Below are 23,192 nucleotides of genomic sequence, written 5' to 3' on the forward strand. Positions count from 1 at the left end.
ATGTTCATAACTATCCCACGCGACGATCCGACGAATTTCATCTTCCATTAATGAGAACCGCACATGCCCAAAATACATTTCTTTATACCGGACCCAGACTTTGGAATAATTTAGATAATAGTTTAAAAGATTCCCCCAAATTTGTTACATTTAAATACAAACTCAAAAAATATTTACTTTCTACTTATAATCTTAGATAATTTAAATTGTTTTGATTCATGCTTGAGCCTTCACTTGTCCTGATGTCGCAGCACTTGGCGTGTTCTGTGTGCAGACTTCTCTTCTTTCTTCTCTCCTCTTCCTTTCCTGTCTCTTGTTCTTCGTAGACTTGTATTGTTACCGTCTTTTCTCCTCTCTCGGTACTGTCTCGCGTCTTACAGTGTATACGTGTGGGTAATCGAATGTGTGTACGAACGTGTTGTCCTTGTCATATTTTCCCGGTACACGTGGTTCAGTGAGCAGTGTCCGGGCACTAGCATTGGTATTCTATATTTTTTCCCAACCGGTGTATCTCAAAATAATTACATGTATATTGTTATAGAATAGCATATAATTTACTCATTATTTGTCTAGCGATCCACGTCCGACAAGCTATGCTTTTTAGTGGATCACTATTTTCCATAATCGAATTTATTTTCCGCTCGCCCACGAAGTATTTATACAGTGTTTTCCTAAATATTGTACATGTTATATGTTGTTCTATAATATGTCTCGTATCTTATGCAAACGTTTGAACAATATTTCATCACATGTATACTTTGTACTATGTTTTTTGATTTTCGATGATTGGAAATAAACTATGATTGAATTGAATTGAATTGATTGAATTGATTAGGTATATTACTCATTCTCAATGCTACGTATAGACACTTTCTGTTAATGTCGTCGGAAAATATGATATTGTTGTAAACTATACAGTATCAGCTTGTGTTTCTGTATAGTGTACTGTTAAGAGTTTAGATGCTTTATATCCATGTGTGGTGATGTTTGTTTTATCAGTCATAATGACCAATTCCATTGTAATTCTGGAATATCAGAATCCCGGAACATTTTATGATACTTGGGCAGAAAAAAAAAAGGGTCAGGAGGAGAAAAACAAATATCAAAGGAAGAAGGGGAATATTGTGGGTTTTTTTTTTTTCATTCACTCGCTAATCGCAATAAACTGACTGTTCCTTTCAAAATATGTTTAAGGTGGATGATAATTTCATTCTTTATAGTATATGTTTGTTGTGACATATAATAAACATCTTCGTCTTTGATAACATAACATGATGTAATATGTTTCTTGGTGTACTTTAGGATAATTACTATAAACTATTACGAGAGGTTTTGAGTTGTGTTTTGTTTTGTTTATTCTGCATGTACTTTCACCAATATGCGATATACAATGCTGACTAAGATGAACAACCGGCACCAGGTAAGCGAATAGAAGTATTGAATGCTGCGGATACTTAGTTCATCTAAGCTGTAATAAACCATGGGTCAATCTTCAATTACCGTGGAGAATACTGTTCATTGTTGGGACTGAGGCGACACAAATTAGATACCAAGTTTATTGATTTCTTAACGGAGGAGGACAGCGAGCGCGTCAGTTTCACACTTACTTGTACAAATGTTTAGATGAGCATCAATAACTTAATGGTCCCCGCTTTGATACCTACTTCCATGGAGGAAAAAATATTGAGTATAACTTCTATGCCGAAAAAAACCCCAACAACAACAAAAAACAAGGAAGATAACTGTGACAAAGAGATAATGTAAGACAGAAGAAAATGTATGATTTTTCCTTCATATGTTGTACAATGAAAATGCATAGGTTATATGGAGTGAGCTATAAATTGCTATAGTTCTGGACAATAACCTGACATAGTTCATCTCATAAACAGAAACACAATGTAAGTTTGAGCATGTAGAATGGCATTCATCACAATCATTATCGTCACATGATCGTTATGTATGGCGCCACATTGCATATCACTTTTATACTGTGATGCCTCTGTTAACCAGGTAAAGTCAATATTTTAACCTACAGAATGAAAATGCATAGTCTCGTCAAACTGGAAACCCTAAACGAGATTCTAAAGGTATAGAAGGGCACTATACCTCGGATGTCCAAAGTATTAATCTCTCCTCCCTCTCTTCCCTCATGGCCAGTCATGTTAAAAGCGTCAGTAACTATACCAACGTAGAAAATGTATTTATCGTTGTTTATACAACTAGCTTTATAGTCATTGGATTAATTCTAGACGGAATTCGATTGATATCTTCTAACAGGCATCACAAATATTGTAGGCATATATACAAAGCTATATGTGAATGTATATACCTAGGTATGTGCACTCCTAAACTTATATACATTGCCTTTTTTCCGCTTTTGACGTGACCAAATATTGAAGGTAGTTCCAATACTTTTCTTTAAATAAAATCAGTTGGACGTGCTAACAGTCTAAATCTAAATTATCCTATAAATTTGTGAAAGGTGTATATGGACGCATTATATATTGGAACAATGAGTTCATTAAAAAAGGGGGTTGTTAGCACTATAGTCGTCGTATTATCGTTGTCCGCTTCTTCATTTTAAAAATGTCATATTACTGGTGTAAGAATCTATATATCTATGTCAGATCATAATAATTTTATCGGGGTCTGGGAAACAACTCTTTGTTCTTCTTCAAGTTTGATAAAGGATTAATGTCGCAAGATGATCGATTAACATATTTTTTGGTTCAAATTCTATGCACAGATTACTTGAAAGTGACCAAACGAATATGTTTTTCCTTTCGTAGAGTCGAAGGCCACGACTTGATTTCAACAGCGACCCTCTCGAAAAATCCAATCCCCATTCCACTGACCCAACATTCGGCTCATTTCCATACGTAGCGCTGTATAGCTGTATATAGCTCCGCCTTTACCTCACTGACAAACATCACGATCGATACGCTCGCATGTACCCGTCTGCCCTTCCAATCAATTTCGATTATCGAAATCTATCGATCGGCTTGTGCGATGCGCGTGGTTTCATCTATACCCCGAGGCGAAACGCGCTCTGGGGAGAAAGGGGAAAGGCACAGAACAGTCTCTCCCAGGGTGCTAGTAAGCCATTTAATTCGGAAAGAAAAGAAAGGCGTGCTATTTCTCTCTATACCCACGTGTTTTTGAAAGTAAGAGAAAACTCCCAACCTCGACCTCATCTCAATTTCTTGACGGCCATAACAGCATAAGAATAGATACCATGCTTACAATTGGTCAATACTCTGCAAAATATTAGAAGGTGGTGGAGAAGAGGAAGAGAAAAAGTGACGATGATTACGATAAGACTGTTGTATTTATCGTTACTTGATTTTAAACACCCCATCTGGCTCAAATTGCGAAATACGATATAGTTTTTCAGCTTTCCTTTGATATCTTATCGCATTGAATCCAGCCTGCAAACACAATCAGGAGTAAAAACATTCTTCCATGGTCTGAAATCACTTTATATTTTTAAAGACAAAATGGCGAGCCACTTATATCCGCATATAGGCAGCATCAAAGCGTGGTGCTACTGCTGCTGCTGCTTAGCACGATGACGATGAATGGCAACGATTATGATGGTGATTGATGATCATGGTTATGATAATGATGACGATTATGACGTTTATGAAAATGATGAGAATGAGCGAGGATGCAATGGTGATGATGATGAGGAGGAGGATAGGCAATGGGGGTGATGATGATGATGATGATAATGATGATGATGATAATGGTGATTATGATGATGTTAATATGGTTCCTTTCAAGGTATCGTTACTAAGGTGGCTATCATTTTGCCTGACATTCATGCTGCCCCCATGACTTGAACACCTCGAGTAAGTATACTGATCTTTGAGAAGCTCAACTTTACCTCAACTTAATCATGTTGATTCGTGATATATGAATAATCGTGTATAAAATATTCAGGACCACTTTCATTTTACTCCTACGCCTAATATTGCAAATCAACCAGAATAATGATAAACTGTAATTTCATCTTGCACAGGTAGCAGTGCAAGTAACTTTCTGATAACTTATCAACAAAGAAACATAAATACTTGAGGTCTTAAAAGCAAATAATGGTAGCGAGAATCCCGAAAAATATTAGTGTACATTGTAGGAACGGATTCATGAAAGATATACAATGTACACTGGTCGTCTTCCTTGTATACCGAACCTATTCCAGGGTACAGGATAAACATAGCACGCTCTGCTTTATGATATATTTCTACCGAATGTAAGTCATGGGGCTCTCATAACGGTGAAAATGGAGGGGATCAAAGCGAAACTGCGTAAACACCTGGCAAGTGTGTTTCCTTTGTCCATCGAGCCTTTTCATCATGTTCACGCGTTGTCATAACTCGTTCCCAAGATACGGCGTGTGCGAGGAGAGAACAAAACAATTGTCATAAATGATTTATGGCGGCTCAAGGCGTACTGGTAGCTTGTTGGTGTGAATAATTAATGGTCATCGACAAAGAGTTATACGATCGCCAAACTTTGCACGAGTCGATGTGCGGAAGGCTCCTGCAAGACATCGAACCCTACAAGGTTGCAGTCGTCGTTATCAACGCAAGCTTTAGATACAGTGTATCTTGTTTGGCGAATTTGATTTCTTTCCCTATGTAGAGCAGGCTATTGGATGTTTGTATCGATTTTAAGACATCTGACTTCTTGCTTGTTTGTGTTTTTATTTTGTTAATTTTAGAATGCTTTGTTTTCTATGCTTTCCAGAGAAATATATCAGTGCTGTAAAACGTGTATGAAACGGTGTTGTGGGAACGTGAAATGCAACGCGAGTTACTTACATACCTCAATCATGATATTATTATATCATTCAATATGTTTACACAAGGGCGTGTTGAATGTCATTGTTAGCAGCATAAACAGTTCATTATAAATATTGGGAAAGTGGTGATCTTTATGGTATAAAGGAGCAAAAGACGTGCATGTGTAAATGTGATAGTGTATTCGACATCCCGAATTGTGAATTAGGACAAGATAGACAGAGGTCCATCAAAATTTGCTTGCTTGTTCGATAAAAGATTTTTTTCTTTCATGCGGCTCTTTAAGTGATACAAACAACTGATAAAAAATGGGGTACGGGAGCCTTGCTATTAGGCATAGATAAGAACTGAAAAACGAAACAAAAATAATTAATATAACGGGCTATCAAGTTATAGCCGATTATCTTCTCTTTCTTTATTTTTTTCCCCTCTCATAATAGTATTTGTCTGCTCTCCTTCTGATTTTTCCTCATTGCAGACGTACACTTTATTTGCATCATAATCCGATTTTGTGAAGTAGACTGTATATGCAACCATGATCAATACAGCGAGTTGGGGGAATATCTACCTCTTATGCAGCATTATGGGATCTTAAACCGGAAATTTTAGTTCAATGTCCACAAAGGAACAAGGTCCTCCTCTTGAAGAGGTTTATAATCACTCCGTGTTTAATCTCCACAAAGGAGTAATCACAACAGACCAAATGTGTCATGTTCTATTCACACAACCTTCCCCCCTTCTTTCTTTCTCATTTTTCTAGTATTTGTTCTTTGCATTAGCAACTGGACAGTCTTTCAAAGTGGTGGACAAGACGGGGGGAAAAAGAACGCTCGCCGAAACTCTAATCCTGATGAAAATAATGATACCTCTAAGTGGACCCTCTGGAAGAAAGTTGGTTCTATAATGAATATTAAGGTCACAAGAAGGATTATTTATGAAGTGACATCTTGGCCTTTTGATTGTTGGCAAATTTAGTAGATAATGCCTTTTCCTTTACATGTTTAAATGGAAAAGATACTGCGTCAATTAGCACCATGCGTCGTGATACCCCCTCCATGTAGACCTATTGATGTGCGCATAACATTCATTACTATGCAAAAACTGGATTTCGTCATCTTTGAAAGCTTTTATCAATCACTTAATAGAATCACAATTTCCATATTATTATGTCTCGCTTTCCAATTCAATCAAAGCAATTTAGAGACAAGGTCATCCATGATGGTCTCTGCACATAATAGTAAAGTACAGGTATAGTTTTGGTTGAGACCTAACTTCAGGTTTCTATATACTTTTCGATGAGATAATGAGAAACCTTATACGAAATCTGAAAGAGCATGTAATTCCAAGAGGGATTCAACATCAAATTATTAGATTATTTGATGAAAATTGGTTTTGGAATGGCTGAGATATAGAAAATAAATAATGATTAATAAAAGGTGGGACCCGCCTTTTATTACGCTCGCTTTGTTTTACTTTATCAATGTCTCAGCCATTACAAAACCAATTTTCAGATGATAAACTTTAAATTCATCTTAGAATGGTACACTCTGTATCATTTTATAAGTGGTTTCCTGGTATCTCACAAAAAGTTAAAGGCCCAACCCTCATCCGATCTCCACCAATACTATACAATCCCTTTATAAGTATACTCAATGTTGTATCATTATACACAAATAGTCTTATAACGGTATGCGATAGCTTTTATTATGGCTGCTTAACGGAGGCCAATCTATTATAACTATCCTTCAACATCATGTTTGTGACACTTGAAAGTACAGTTTAAATGTAAATGACAATGACTACAGCCATAGATCTTCGATTGCAACTTCATAATTTTTCGTGCAAATGGACTATGATAAAAGTATAGTGGGTACATGCACCTGGTTCCTTAACAAATCGAATCTGTTCCGTACGTAGAAAACTGGGGTGCATCAGATTAAACAGGCTACGGTTATTAGCATATTAGTTTATTGTAGTCCATGTCCTTCTGAAATAAAGGATATCACTATAAGAGCAAACGATAACGTCACCACTGTGCCGAAAAGAGCAACTTACAATTAACAATTTGGCATTGAATTGCATTACTATGCCTGCGAGATATGAAATTTATACTTATAAAATAAAAGGAATAATAGCTCGTTTTAATTTATGTAAAGATAGTATAAGGATATATCACAATAAAGAACATTTATTGCAAGAAATAACCACAAGCTGCAAGCGTTTAAAAAAATGGTGTTTGTTTACAGACACCTGTTTTCTTGATGAATAATAATGGTCTGAGTCACGATATTTCATTGCCTGTTTTTCAAAGGGCTTTGTTTAAAATATTATGATGTATCATGTGTTTAGATGAATATGTTTGTTGTAGAATAATAAATATCCCAGTGGGGGGAAACTTAAGTTATAGCTATATCAAACTAAAACATAACGCTATTTTGCGCACAACGGCCTAACCCTTTCCTCATGACATAGGTATTTCTGCAAAGATCTCGGCTATTCTGCCTCTTCAGTAGGGCGTGGTCACCAAGTTGATCGAATCAGTGGTAGATAACGAAGTACCGTAGTATTCCTGATTAGTTGTCGCGTCCCAAGAATGCCGTTCGATACGAAAGCCCTCGGGGCTTTCTCGAGGCACAAAGCGTCCCAGTCCGTGGAACAGGCTCAAATCAAAGGAATACCTAAAGATAGAAGCGTTCATATACCAATACGAGATTTACGACAATAATGCCTGACTCTTGTTTACGAATTAGTTCGGGCAGCTTGACAATGGAGAGGAGGGAGCTTTTACGTAGAATATTAGCTTTAAGCTATTGTAAAGTGAAACTCAAAAAATCCCTTAGGATCAGTTGGAAGTTCAATTACGTAGAAAATATCCTTCAATTTTCACGGTAAGGGTATAGCTGTGACCCGGTGATCGATTCCACTGAAATTACATAAACCGCGTTGAGGAATACGTCAAACGCAGAATGGAATGTTCACAGATGCTATAACTATTGATGTTTTTGTTTGTTTGTTTTGCTTTGTCTTTTTTGTTGTTTTTCTTACTTTTTAAGAAGATGAAAATGACAATGTAGTGGCTACATTTACATACTGGCAGCTGTCATGGCAGTAAAGCAGTAATGGCATTCTTGCAACCGAAAAGAACGTTGTTTTACATGGAATTTTATTTCAAAAAATATTAATAGTAAACATCTTGGGAAACTATCTTCACTGGAAACTCGACAGCCTCGAATCAATTACAGCTTAAATCAAATGTCTATAATCAACGCGGATAAATCGAGCTAAAAATGAAATTAGCTAGAAGAAAGGAAATAAGATGTAGGCCCTATAACGTGGAGAGGAAGAGGAAAGAAGAAAAGAGAAATAATTATTGGATATTTATATTTCAAAAAATATTGATAGTAAACATCTTGGAAAACTATCTCCACTGGAAACTCGACAGCCTCGAATCAATCAAAGCTTAAATCAAATATCTAATTAAAGAAGATAAATCGGAATAAAAATGAAATTATCTAGAAGAAAGGAGATAAGATGTAGGCCCTACGTGGAGAGGAAGAGGAAAGAAGAGAAGAGATACAATTATTATTGAATATAAACAAGTGCAGATGGAGAGACAATAACATCAATCAAACATCAATCACTAATCCATGTTTACTGAAATAGTATCATTCAAGAAGGGTATAGATTCCGACGTGATTTTTGTCATTGCTTGACTGATTACACCACTTTCTCCGATTTCCTGTACCCATCCCACCGGTATATGGATTGTCATGCACTGTAACAGTATCATTTTGACAGCCCCTTGTTCCGAGCGCGTTTAGTTCAGGACAATAGCGCCCTCATGTCACATCGAAAACGCTGGGTTCGCTGCTTAGTAATAATTATATACGTTGACACCTTGGAGTTATGGTATACATGTATATAAAAAATCCTCACGTTTACACAAAGACGTTGCCATGCTCTACATTTGAAACTGCATTTCAGTTTACAGTGCTTTCTCATCTCACACCTAGGAGACCAAAGAGAACACAATACACTGTAATCTCGCAAATACTGTGGTTATTAAGAGTTATGTAGACTGTTGCTATACGCAATGTTCACGATGGAACCCGACATTATGGAAAACGATGAAGAGCCATGAAGCAGATTGTGACATTTTTTTTTGGGGGGGGGGGGGGGGTGGGGGTGGGGTGTTGTTGTTTAAGCCATCGTTTAAACTTTGCATCTCGAATGCTGGATATCTTTAGGATAACTCATGAACTAGTAGACTTCAAACACAAGCTTTGTAGAAACTTTGGATGTATGCTGGAGCTGCTGAATATGAATGCCGTTGGTCCATACAATTATCGAAATATTGGACGTCATGAAAGCAACCGTCTGGAGATTTAGAAATTACGAAGGAAACAGAAAAATAGCACGAACAAAAACATTACTACTCCTCAAAGTTAACTTTACAATACCTCCTGATCTAATTGCGCAATATGTAATGGTTTGTTGAACAACACATCACTCAGAGTTTCTTGAGATCTCTAGCTTGTTTTAAATCAGCATTTACCTCATTTAAAGTATTAGATACTGACCTTAAAAAGGGGTAACCTATTAAACATTGTGACTGTCGACGCCACCGTCGTCTGAATTGGGATTTTAAAAAAATAATATCTGAGCAAGTATTCTCTTTGTGCGCATTCGGTATCCTCTGCATCTTATCTGGTCTTTGTCGTATAATAATGTCGTGTATTGTGTTCTTATTAGTATCATGCTCTGATGTATGTTTTTTTTTGTATGGGGTGGGGGGGGGGGTGCGGGGATGACGTTGAATGTATCGAGACTTATATAATTATGGTTATTGTGGCACAGAGACAGTAAAATATCCGATTTTTAAGTCAATCATCTACTGTTGAGAAATCAGGAACAATGATTAATACCGTCGACATGAAAGTTTGAAGTCTGAATGCTATAAGTTAGATGTTGCATCATGCATATATAACAAAAACTCGATAATATTTGTTTATCCAAGAATTTCGGATCATTATCATATTCTCACATTCACTCTGCTGAACATGTAAGCACATTATTCAATCATACTGTCTTTTTATCATTTGTGCATGTATCTTTTAGATTACTTTTTAACTTTACCAAGCAGGTTAGATTTATTTGTTTTTTTCTATCATAACTTTAATCCACTTGTATGAATGATTATATTATTGCGAGCAATATTTTCAAAACGAGATTCATTCTTCATGAAGGTTACGTTGTTGCATTTGTGTACGGCAAGGTGTAGATGGCGCCGTGCACCGTGATCTGTCTGAACTGATGATGGAACCATGACGTGGGTGTGAACCAAAACACGCCACAATCCTGGATATGCCACCGTGTGGGATGACTTCACGTTGAATCAGACCCCAATCCAAGAATCCGCCTGTGGCAAGGGAGTGACTTCGGAGCACTCTGTTATGGGAACGAGACGACAAGCGACCAATGAGCTCACTCGTATGCGCTACGTCATCGCTTTCCGACCGCATCACTGGTGTAAGTTCTAGCAAGGAGGTACTAGGCTTGCCTAGTACCTCCTTGGTTCTAGCAACCAACCCAGCTGCAATGACAGCTGACTGAGCTGAAAATTCTCGTCGTCTGCACGCATCTCACTACAGCTACGAATTATGCAGTCAAGCGTACATCCTCTGCCAATGCAATAATGCGGTTGGCTACCTGCTCACTAATACACATCAGCTTGATGGTGGTGGTAGAGTCATTGCAAGCACGCGCTCCCATAGCAAGCAGACAGAATTCCTGAAGTCGCGACTTCGGTCCAGGTAGTAAAACGTCGTATATTACTGGTGGATATTTTCTGGAATAAAGCAGGAAGAATGAGCAAGCTCTCTTACTGGTGACGAGTAAAATGAACAAGCCAACGGAGGGATGCCCAGAGTTGTTTTAGAATTCTGTCAGACGAGTCTCGAACGATAGCAAAGTACCCTCGCCATTTCGGATGACCGTGACGTTAATACCACACGACGAGTTGGCGCGATTCTGTATGTCTTTAGTTGGACATTTTTGACTGGATGCTACGCCATGGCGACTTTTTCTTGAATGTTCACATTTAGTGGAGACAGATTACTATTCCATATGTTGGAATCTCGATGGTGCTAGCTGGTTTTACCAAGGAATATCGGGACGTTGGTTCTTTTCAAGACCAGGTGCAGCAGAGCGGCGACGTATTAGCCATGCCTCCTAATATCCACCCCAGAGTGTCGGCGACACACCCGCCGAGTACACCGAGTAGTCTCGTCCTGCGGGATGATTCCGATGATGACCTAATAGATTGTGACACCAAACTGAAGTGTGTTCTTGTTGGAGACGGAGCTGTCGGAAAGACCAGCTTAGTTGTTAGTTACACCACGAACGGTTACCCAGTGCAGTATGTGCCGACTGCCTTTGACAATTATTCAGGTACTACGAAAAAAATATCGCCTGTAATAAACCAAACATGTTTTGCCTGAGCATACTGTCATGTCTCTGTATTTGATTTAAAAAATACTATTACATTGGTCATCATCATGACCACTTGATGCCATGATATTGCACATTGTTTATGTTATCTAATCTAGTATGTGATTTTTTTTTTTTTACATTGCTGGCTCTCTATACAAGTGGTTTTGCACGTGCATGTCTGTCAATTTTCACACAAAGAGAAGCTAATTTATTTGTTGTATTGAATTTTTTGTTGCTTAGCCATGGTGAATCAGGTCGATTCAGTTAGTCATTTTGTTACATTAATACAAAATATGGTGATTTGATAGTGTTGTTAACTTGAAATATTACTATGGTCCTAGCTTTTTACCTTCATTGTGCCTTCCAAATGTTAATGGTTGTACATTAAAGTGAACAAGAAGTGATGAAATTTAAATAAAATGTAAAGAAAGAAGAAATATATTCTGAATCCAAATTGGATTTTGCTGAGGTCATCAAGTAAAGGTGAACTTGGAGTTGTAGGTGGGATACAACATGATTGGTGGGAAGGGATGAAAATGTGCTAGTTCGTAGAAGGAGGGAGCAGTTGCTAAGGATACATATCAAGGCAATGCCTGCCCAGGCCCAGTGCTGCTTCCCACGTCGCATGGGGACAATGGGAGAGTACAAAACACAGACAGATGGCGAAGCAATCGAAATTGGCTTTTTGTGTGATTATTGATTTTTGTCAGTCCTGAGACATGGCAGGGGGCTTCAGGATTTGCAAGGTGTGGGGCAGGGAGCAAGCAGATGCTAGTTTGTTAATTGTGATCAATTGGTCTCTAAATGACCTGAATTCCCCCTTCCCCCTTTCCGTATCAATTTTCAAATCAAAATTTTGAAAGCTGTTGATGTGACATTGACAATGACTAAAAGACTTCACAGATTTAAAGTAGTTATATGAGCTGGACAGTAAAAGTGTTGAAATATATTAAGTAGCAGGATTTTAAGATAACCAGTTTATGCTGCAACTTATTGGATCTTGTCTTTAAAAAAAAAAACCTGTGTAAAGATGAGCAATTTTAAGGAAAAACAACAAAAATGCAATTGCCCACAGTTGCACACAAGTACTTGTCCTGTAATTTCTCTCTAAATCTCAGCAACTCTAGTGAGACATATAAATTCAAATCAGTTGTTCACCAATAACAGAGAAGCAAAATATAAAGTTTAGAACATTCTTTTTCTGGAAAATTTCACCTTATAAAGACACAGAGTGAAGTAAATGGATGTGCTCTTTTCATGTTATTAATTCTTCTTGCTAGTCTGTGGTCCCAGGCAAGGGGGATTTGGAATTAGTCACTCAGAGTTTAGCCTCATTCATGCATGCTTCATGCTCCGCTGTCCCCAGTCAGTCTTTCGATTCAAGAAGGTAACCCTGAGACCAGCCTGCCTATTCACCATCATTTACCTAAGATGCCTAGAATCAAGTCTTTGTGGTTAAGGTAACACAAATGGTAGATTGGGGTAACTGGGCGAGGAAAAAGAGAAAAGTGAGGGTTCTCCTTTTGTTGTGTTTGGCTGGCTATTCATCGCTTTACAATGGGATGAGTATGAATGACTTGCCAAGCCTTCCGGTCATATCGCATGGCCTGTCCGGGATAGTGTGGTTCTTTATATTCACTCGAAGTGAAATTACTTTGTGATCTGCCAGTATGTGTAGTCAATTTTGTATGGGCTATGCATAGCAACATTCATATCCCAAGATATCAATTTCTGGAATTATATGCATGATATTTCTTTTGCATTTGCATCTGTTGACAAGTGAATGTATGTCTTTACATTCTCACAGGACATGTTTTGACTGAAGTTGTCTTTGAGTGAGCTCAGTGTAACCTGTCTTTCTTTTGTCCTTTGCTATTTTCTTTTTCTTGCAGTTGTTATCAGAGTGGATTCCAAACCAATCAAGCTTCAAATCTGTGACACTGCAGGACAGGTGAGAATTCAATAACCTCTTTGCTATTTTTATTGCTTTTCACTGTCACATACAAAGTTGTATAGTTACTGGTACCTATTTGCTGTAAAATTCAACATTTCTGTTCACTGCAGTGGTGTGTGCTAGATTCAGTATTATACAGATTGTGTGGGCGTTATTCTGCCCTGTACAGAACGCAGTTACTGTACTGCAAGTTTGTGATAGGTTATGGTGGAATGTTTGTATTGCCGTGAGTCATCAGGCAATGTGTACAGCCAAAATGGCATATCGGTTGCAATCTATCTTTGGTTCCGCGCTAAAACTGCTGTGCCTACTCTGCCATCATTGCCCAATTAAGGTAGGTGTTGATGTGTGAAACATGGCAGGAAAAAAAAAAATTGCAAACCATTTATTCTATGCGCTGTCATGTTTGTTGGATTTTCATTCAATTGGTGTTGCTTATCAAGAACTGTTGATCTGGTACAAATGATAGAAAACAAGGTTTTGAAGTGTTAATACAATGTGGCACCTGCTGCATATAGGAGAAATGAATTGTGAAGTGCACATCTTGACATAACATCCATACATTGCTGATCTACATTTTGTTCCCAGAAAATATCCTTGCCTCATTGGGCAGTATCCATGTTTAGGCCTACATAATACATGAATTCATATTTGTGCTTTAAACAGACATTTTGATATAGGCTTACTGGTTACATCCCTGCTCTATTCATGTCAACCCATCCCCCCCCCCCCAAAAAAAAAAAGAAAAAAAAAAGAAAAGAAGAGATAGAGAGAGGAAAAGAATACAACAATGCAACAAGCCTAATGGCAGAAAATGTACAGTTTGCTCTTGGCCTGATCAATATTTCCAGCAGGCTCAAATAATGAGATCATGGCGCCGGCCGCCCAACGCCCTGCTGCGTTTGGAGCTCAATACCACCCATGTTTGGACAACTTTTGTTGATTTCCGCCCATGCAGCACTGTTGGAAGTGTGGGACAAGGGTGCAAAACTGATGGAGCCAAACACTCGTGTTTAGAGAGAGAGAAAAAAAATGAAGTCCAAAAATGATGTGGAACTGGCAATTGTAAAAAGTGCAAAGCTACTGGTATACACAGTGTTCAGTAATGGCAGAAGGGTAGAATGCTATCAAAGATATCATCTTAGATAGCATGTCACTTTATTTTCGTGCACTATACATTGTACTTGCTTTGAAGTCTCGGCTTGCTCTGTGATCACTTTAACAACCAGGCAAGATATAAGTAGCAGCTACAGAAAAGACAACACAAAGCCTTGGTTAAATTAGATGAAAGCACCATTGCTGCTGAGAGACTTGCAGCTGTATAGACCTCAAATCTTCACTTTATGCATTACCAGCACCCTTTCACTTCAAAAAGTTCTCATTTATAGCTTTTAACAGTAGGCCTATTAGCCACATGTAGTTAGGTTTTGCAGTGGATAACATGTACCGGTAGTGCAAAATTCTACAATTTATCATGACTCTTTCAATTGAAACAGGGATCTTGAACTCTTGCAGATATTGACACAAGACAGTAGTGGGAATTTGCTGGTGTCGAAATCATATAATAGTAATACAGTCAGACATCTTTGTTTGGTAGATTGATGAGCATTAATAGTGGTATATTTAGAGTATGTGATCCACCCTGTGTACATCAAGGTATTGCTGGGATGCATGCAGTATACCCTTCAATGTGATTTCCCATGCCATAGAGTATCCTGTGTGTACTGTGTAGATTCATGATGATGCCATTGTCCAGCATTCAAAGAGTTTGAATTCCTTCCCTCATTTGGTACAACAAGACTGCTTATTTTACAGTCAGCTAATCCAGTGCATAAACTTCCAACCCTATTCACTAGTCAAGTGATTTTCCCCACCCTCTTCTCCTGCACACGTGGTGTATATATGGTTAATTAGATGCAAATGCCATGCAAGCAACATACCTCCCTGAAGTGGGTATTTTGTTCGCACAATGGCCAATATCCCCAGAACAAATTCATGGGGTGTTCAAGAAACCAGCCTCCTGGCTCCACTGAGGGTTAGAGTTAGCCCCGTTCCAGTAGCTATGCTTCCCAAATTCTCAGTCCTTGTCTGCCAGCTCTAAAATCTGAGCTGCCCTGTGACCCGGTCATGAATAGCGCAGCTTGGAGAAGGGCATCAACTTACCTCCACCATTGAAATCGGTTCTGATAGGGAAAAAAGTGCACAGAAGCATGATGTTTCATCAGAACGTATTTTAATGCATAAGGAATAGACTGAGTAAAACCAAATAGGTTTCAAAACTTTGTTTGATATGCTTTAAATAGTCTACATCCCGAGATTGTCCAGAAGAGGAATGGTTCATTTCAAAACAGTAGAGTAGTAAATATAAAAAATATTTTAAATGTCGCATAGTAGGCCCTACATGTAATATTAGTTTACACCTCAAGTACATAATCAGTACTCATCTGTTAGCTAGCAAATTGTGGCATGCCTTCCATGCTTTATAAGAAATCTGTCTTGGTTTGGTAGTAGCAGAGAGCTGGGAATATTGCACGTATGTGTGTGCATGGTCATGCCACTCATGTTTTATTTTCACATACAGTTTGAAGACACAAGAACTGTGGTGATGGTACAGTAGAGATGTGGAAACCATACCTTTTTATGGACAAGTATAGAGCTGAAGAGAGGTCAGATAGAGTTCGTAGAGAGAAAAAGAGAGCGATGGTTATCTCTTAATGGTTTCCTGTTGTGTGGTTTTGGAGGCTATTGAGAGGTAACCAATGTCCGCCACCTCCAAAGGAAAAGCAGTTGATTTGAAGAGCACTCCCTCTCCCATCACTCCAGAAGTCTACAAATATTTGCCGTTGGCTGCGTGGGATATCCATATTTTGTTCTTGTGAAAAGTACACAAGAAGCACCCATGACCTTCGTTTGGCAATCCATGAGCTCAGGGAATGTGATGTTACTAATGAAATATTTGATTTTCTGAAACTGTGAGCTTTGTCATTCTGAAATTAGTAGTCTTCCATAAAGTAGGCCAATGTTGTATTAACATTGTGACTAGTACAGAGTTTTGCAAAACAAAGTATATTTTATGCAGCAAACTGCCCATACATCCTTGAACTGATTTAAGCATTTCAGAATAAGTAAAGGCCTGTGCCTGTAGTGTGTTTGTCACAACCTCAAGTTGCATTCATGTTGTACTTTGGTCGTCTTTTACACTTCAGTCCTACTCCCACACAATACTTGGGCAAACAACTGAGCCTGGCCTGTGTAAATTCCCCAAGCTCTGACTGTACAGTGCACTGCTTCATCCAACCCGGGCAGTACTGTTGGTTGTGCTGCTGTTGTGCAATGCCTTGGGCGCTGTGATTTTATTGTGCTTCATGAAGTTGGTCGCTGCGCCATGATTGCTGTATATCACACACACGCACGCTCCAGCAAGAGATTTCATTCATGGAGAAATATTTCATTATTATAGCTTGCAAAAAAAAAAAAAAGAGAAACTAGTGTGTATATGTATGGAATTGGTAGTATATAATATTATGCTTTATGGCAGAATAATTTTGATCACAGGAATTTGTGAAGAAATGTCTTTCCTTGAGATGCAAGTGAACCTAGGGAGTGGGAGTTTGAGTGGATGGTTTGATGGAAGCCAGTGTCATAAATTTGAAAATATGAGAATTCTCATGTCCCTTCTTACTTTTGTCTGCAGTGTAACTATTCAGTGTGCAGACATCCAAGTCCCTTCCCAGTGCAGGTCATGAAGTGTTTATGAAATACCAGTAGTGTCTTCACTGTGGCCGTTTCACAACGCCTTATATCAGTGGGTATCATGTTTATGTACACACCAGTGGCTCTCTTCCCAGCCACGGTGCTGTGTAACCAGATCGCACTGGCTTTATGAAATTGCGAAGTTCATATTTTGGATCATGGCTGCTGGGGATGGGCTGCCTCAGCCAAGCATGGTATAATGCAAACAAACAACAGTGATGTTGACTTAGCTCAGGTCTCACGAAGTGCCAAACATTGCTGAAAGGAAGCAAGTGGGGCTGAAAAACATGGTGTTCAGAATCCTGCATCTGTGTCATTTGTGTGCAATGCTGCTTGGCTCACAAATGGAAACACTGTGGGGTAGCAGCTTCTATGAAACCACAGATGTTGTGAATGACTCTCTCGGCAGTGGTCTCTTTTCACAGATGATGTTTGAATTTTCAAGTGACTGCACCCTGGAAGTACTGAAGTTTTGATTTTAGAGAGAGGCAGTATCCAACTGCATGGCAAAGATATAGTTTGTACACCTTGTGTATGGCGATGGCACCCAAACTCTTTTCAGAACCGTATTTTGATATGTAGACTGGAGTTGAGGATGTGGAGAGGATTTACACCGTGCATCTTGAGAGGCGAGGAGAAAATCAATTTCCTGCCCGAACAAAGACCCATCTCCAACAGATGAATTGCTTCCTACGCACACAAAGGCTTCATACAGGGATGGTCTTTTCTATCTTTGTCAGTGCATTCTTTTCGATAGTCCAACCCAACATACTTGAGGAAACACTTCAGAGGAAAGGCAACAACACCCTGCTTGCTGCCCCCCCCCCCCCCCCTAAAGCCATGAGTCTGTATTTTGCAAGGGGCAATCTGTGGCATTAGAGGCATTGCCCAGTGCACCACCAGAAATAGCACCTTCATCAATTAAGTATGGTCACAAAGCCTCTCCTTGTCAAGGGTCTCCTGAACTCCCACTGTTCAAGGTATCCACTATTAATAATGTCCACCCCTAATATGGATGTGGTCATTCAATCTACTTGGTAAAAACCTCCAATAATCCCCCACCCAGAATCCCTGAAATTTCATCTCAACAACAATCTTATTCATCTTGATTTGCAAATCCTCGTATTTGTCCTCTGGGTCTCTGGGCTACATAAATCCATTCAGATTGGATTAGTGTATCCTGCCTTATACCATTTTATGTTCCCTTCCTTGACCCTTATTCACCCCTTCCCCTCTTTTTTCCCCAACTATAGAGGTATTGTACAATGGACAGATCAATAAGTTGTACTTGAACTGGCTCATTACTTGAGAGACTAACAGAAAAGAGGTTTTAACCAGTTGTCTAAATATTGAAAAGAGTAATCAAGGCTCTTCAAGAGATAAGTTGAGCCCACATAAAGCAATAACACCGGATGACCCTTAACAAGCATATTGTTGTGCACCATGCCATGAACTTGAGTACCTATGCATTGTGTCCCTAGACCTTGGTCCAGGACTTTAAAAAATGTGGTCAGTTTGACAAAACAAAGTAGACCTTGTGTGCAACAGGGTCAATATCGGCACAGTGCCTTAACCATATCACCTTGTCTCAGCATCACGTGACCACTTCACTTCTAATAACTCGTTCCGTAGGATAATACCAATACCCCACAGTCATTACATTCTGTGCAGATCAAACATGCATACAAGATAATCTGCAAATTCATGCCAAAGTTGGAAATGTGAAATCAGCAAACTTACATGAAAGTGTCTTCTTCGTGTTCAGATCACAATAATTATGAATTGAGAGAACACAGGACAGGCGACCCGATTTATTCCCTCTAGAGTACTAGGCATGACAGCTCCTGACAATGCCTGAGTAAGCATTTTGCTCCTGGGGCATTCCAATTTAAAAGACACAATTCAGGAGTATTGATGTTCCATGTCTTGAAGCAGTAACTAAACTGCACATGATTTGTAACGCTGACAGCTTTTATTGTGATGAATTCTGAGGATTTTCCTATAAAATGTAAGATGGATTTCGATAGATGCAACAATGGTTTTGTGGGAAAATACAAGGGGATATTAAAGCCCAGAAGATGTGGCAGCTCTTGATTTTGTCGCAAGTGGCCTCAAATTGGAAGCCCATTGCAACAATGTTGAGTAGGGGACAGGAATATGGCAGAGAAAAAAAGGGGGAAAAACAGCAGGCATCCAAATACAGTATATAGATTGGATTCAATGTGGGCAGACATTGTTGATATAGCATGATTGCAGCCATTGTGCAGACCTACATACAGTATGTGTACTCTGCATGTCTGTGGACATTACTGAAAGTACTTATATTGAGGCAGCATTGGCTCAATCCTTGTTAAGATGAACCCTGCTGTTTTCCAGGCAGAGCTTGCTGTCATTATTGATGCGTCTTCATGTGGATCATGACTTCAGCTAATGGTGATGAAGCATAAACAGAAACTAAATGGCCCATTTGAGATGTATCTTTCTGCTGTAGTGAAGTAATTTACTACATTTCTGACATCTAGGAACTTGGTTTTCCCTCATCAAGTTGATGTGTAGGCCAAGTCGTCTGTTGAGAATGAGAAAGGCGTTAAGTTGTCTTGAACACTATGGGTTTAGTGGCAACTTAATGCCCTTATCATTCTCAACCGACGAAGTTAGATTTACGCCGCATCTCTTTTTTTGAATTTTTTTAGATGGGGTAGGTTGATTTCATGTAATGTCAATCTTTGTGTCAATTTCTTGGATTTTACACGCTCATTTTGTTGAATCTCATTGTTGCAGTCTTTTTGTGGAAAGTATGTACAACATGTGTAATTAAGATGTGCATTCTTTCTGTTTCTTTTGTGCAGGATGACTTTGACTCACTGAGGCCTCTGTGTTACCCTCAGACAGATGTCTTCCTGCTGTGTTTCAGTGTTGTCTCACCCACCTCATTCCACAATGTACTGGAGAAATGGCTACCAGAGATCAGGCAGCACAACCCAAAGACCCCCATCCTGCTGATCGGCACACAGTGTGACCTTCGCACCGACGTCAACGTCCTCATCGACCTGGCCAAGCACCAGGAGAGGCCCATTTGTGAGGAGGAGGCGGCACTGCGGGCCAGCCGCATCAATGCTGTCAAGTACATTGAGTGCTCTGCGCTCACACAGCACAACCTCAAGGAAGTGTTCGATGATGTCATTTTGACCGGACTAGAGTACACTAAACCACCCAAGTCATCCAAGAGTCTGAGGAGGAAGCTGAGCAGGAAGGAGAAGAACCTGACGCTGCCGAAGAAAGTGCCAGAGGTGAAACCCAAAAAGAAAGGAACAATTTGGAAAAAGCTGTGCTGCATTCCTACATGAGATGTTGAGCAGAAGTGTTGACTGCTTCCTAACTGTGAGATGTCGCTGTTACAGACAGTACAAAAAAACAAAAAGCAAAACCGTAAATGCCAAAGCTGTTTTCTTGTTCTGCAATGGTTGATGTTAATATGTGATATTTAATATATATGTAATGCAGATGAAATTAGCAGCAGTTTTACTGAAGCTTTTTTCATTGGTCTTTGTTGTTGTTTTTAATTGATGTTGCAATATTAGTGATGGGAGCAAATATAGTACCAGCAAAGGGGATTGGCCTGTCATGGTCATGATACATCTGCATACTTGCGCTTCATATTTTATGTTTTGTGTATCTGTGCTGGTGATCCAAGTGATGTAGATATTTGCTTATGACTGCTGACTGAAGGAGTTGCTGTTCCTGTATGTAATAGAGGAAAATACTTGCGTCAGTATGATGTGCTGAAACCAACCGTGAAACTGTGCACCATCATCCAAAATGGATTACCAGTACTACCTTATTCCAATCCTTGTTAAGTTACTTGGATAGCACACTGCGGAAATACAGTAGTAGTGTCAATGTTATTTATCAGTTGTACTGAAATAATTACTTGCATCAATTGAAGTGTGAGGATTTAATTTCCAATAATTACATGATGTTCATTTTCTTGTACAGTGAACATTAGACCAAACTGTAATGATTTTGTAATGATACAGATTCTGTGTATGTACGTCATATAGAAAAGTAGGAATATCAGAAGTTTGGGTACAGTAAACATGCTCAACCTATGCTGTGTCAGTTACACACTGAAGGAGATGACTGTTTTCCATCATGGTGTATCCTTTATGATATGACTTTCCAAGTTTCAATGCTTTTGTAAGCCTGGTATTTTGCTGTTGTAAATACTTGAGAGATTATTCAAATTATATTCTATATATCATTTTATATTTTAGTTGATCCCTGCGCAAAGCAATTCTCAAATCAAGGTGAAGCAGTAAATATAAGCCTGTTAAGAAATGATCATGTCTTGTGACTCCCGTTGGTCATTCTAGTCTACAACAAGATGGAATAAAAAAGCAAATGAAGATGGCCTTAATATTGATTCGTATTGGAAAACCAAACAAAAACAAAAAATGCATTTCAATACTTTCATTTGTTTGTGGTTTTTGGACATCTATTTTGTACATGTGCTACTTTCTTTAACCACCCCGCCCCCCCAAAAAAAATAAAAATGTTCTATAAAGCTGTGACAATAGTTTTCACATACAAAAAGTGAGACACCCAGCAAACCACACTGTAGACTTTACATTTTACATTTGTTATTCATGACTGTGATCGATTCTAAATCCATGAAAACAGGAAAACATAGGAGACCCCAAACTTCTTTATTCTGCTTTATCTACTTCCATTGGGTGGACCTCTGAAACCAAATCCCCAACAATTGGCACAAGCCTGAACCCTGGTGATGAGCCTATTGTATGACCCTCTCAATTTGTCTTGTGTGGTGTTACGCAACGGCTCTCCTTCCATGATGCACCCTTGGAGTGGGTTTTGGCAAACAAAAGGATTGCTCAGGCTCTTTATTGTAACACCCATTGTTCATACAGTGGATAATTCAACAAAAAGACACAAGATTTCCTCTCAGACTGCCATCCTTTTCTTCAGTCGCCTTCAGACCACCCAACAGATAAAATCGTATTCCCTTCTTAAAGATGGAAGTAACCTCCAACCATGCCCCTCCGGTTATTCTCTACTGTCTAGTCTTAATCCTGTGCTGTATGTTCACTTTGTTCTTTGTTCATGTAATATGTTGTATCATGTGAATGTCACCAGGTATAGCAGTGCTGGTGTAAGGCTAGAATTGGATGGCGAGTGATGATTCCAGAGAGCTAAAGAGAGTAAAAAAAATGTTGTGTACACATGCTTCACCAGGGGAAAACTGTTAAGGTGATCTCATTCTCGATGTCATGTTTTAATGCTCCATGGTAGGAGGAAAGACAGCTTGATGTCTGTGTCATTGTTCCGCTAATGCGCCGGAGCGTTTTTATTGACTATCAAATAAAACTGAATTGGATTTATTGCATCTCAGTCTCCAGCTGTCTGTACTTGGTGTTTGCAAGGCACACGTCTTACCCCTTTGTGTTTCCCAACAGGTCATTGTCCATCTTATTACCTGGTATTTTCTTTCCTTTGACACAGGGGGATGGGTTACCTCCTCTCCTTCTCTCTTTCTGTTACCTCACTGCAAGGGAACTCCATCCCTTTGCATCTTCCTATTGACAGGACAGATTATGAAGGAGACCGGTATAGAGATCAGGAGGAAGACCAACTTTTGGATATTTGCCCAGTGTAGGCAACTACACCCTATAAATAATCCCCAATACTGTTGTCTCGGTGCGATACAAAGTGTTTGGCCCGCTGGAGAGGAGGGGTAGGTCAAGGGGGAGAGGGATCACCTCAACCCCCATGAACATCTTTTGGGGCTAGGAATCATGCATAATTGAACGAAACAGGTGTATGTGTTCTTCACTTTTGCCTCCATACAGGCATGTGAGACCTTTAATAATTTTTAAAGATGAAAAAATTGTAACAGAATTCAGCTTTTGAATTGGAACATGAATTAGGACTGGAGTATGTTTAGTAAATTATTACATGCCCACTCCCACACACATATACATACACATGATATTAATTTATATACAGCATATATAATAAATAAATAAATAAATATATATATATATATATATATATATATATATATATATATATGAAGAAACAAAGGGGTAACGCATTTTTCAAGACTCCTGAAGAAGGCGAAGGACGTCGAAAATTGAGTCGAATAAACTCGTGCTTTATTGGCCAAAAATGCA

General features: G+C 38.9%; 1 protein-coding gene across 1 annotated transcript; it reads left to right on the forward strand.

Moving 5' to 3' along the window:
• The first annotated feature begins 10,545 nt into the window (after positions 1-10,545).
• LOC139711026 (cell division control protein 42 homolog) lies at positions 10,546-22,580 on the forward strand. The gene is made up of 3 exons (XM_071622948.1): positions 10,546-11,252; positions 13,187-13,245; positions 19,851-22,580. The coding sequence occupies exons 1-3, from the start codon at positions 10,943-10,945 to the stop codon at positions 20,346-20,348; spliced, it is 867 nt and encodes a 288-aa protein (XP_071479049.1). The 5' UTR covers positions 10,546-10,942; the 3' UTR covers positions 20,349-22,580.
• Positions 22,581-23,192: the final 612 nt, after the last annotated feature.

Source organism: Diadema antillarum, unplaced genomic scaffold, assembly GCF_040938485.1.
Source record: "Diadema antillarum isolate AM-2024a unplaced genomic scaffold, OU_Dant_1.0 seq00001603_RagTag, whole genome shotgun sequence".
Classification (NCBI taxonomy): domain Eukaryota; kingdom Metazoa; phylum Echinodermata; class Echinoidea; order Diadematoida; family Diadematidae; genus Diadema; species Diadema antillarum.

Excerpts from the sequence above, each read along its gene's own strand:
- LOC139711026 (XM_071622948.1), top strand. The coding sequence starts at position 10,943 with ATGGTGCTAGCTGGTTTTACCAAGGAATATCGGGACGTTGGTTCTTTT. Across the intron at positions 11,253-13,186 it reads TGCCTTTGACAATTATTCAG|TTGTTATCAGAGTGGATTCC; the intron begins GTACTACGAAAA and ends TTTTTCTTGCAG. Across the intron at positions 13,246-19,850 it reads TCTGTGACACTGCAGGACAG|GATGACTTTGACTCACTGAG; the intron begins GTGAGAATTCAA and ends TCTTTTGTGCAG.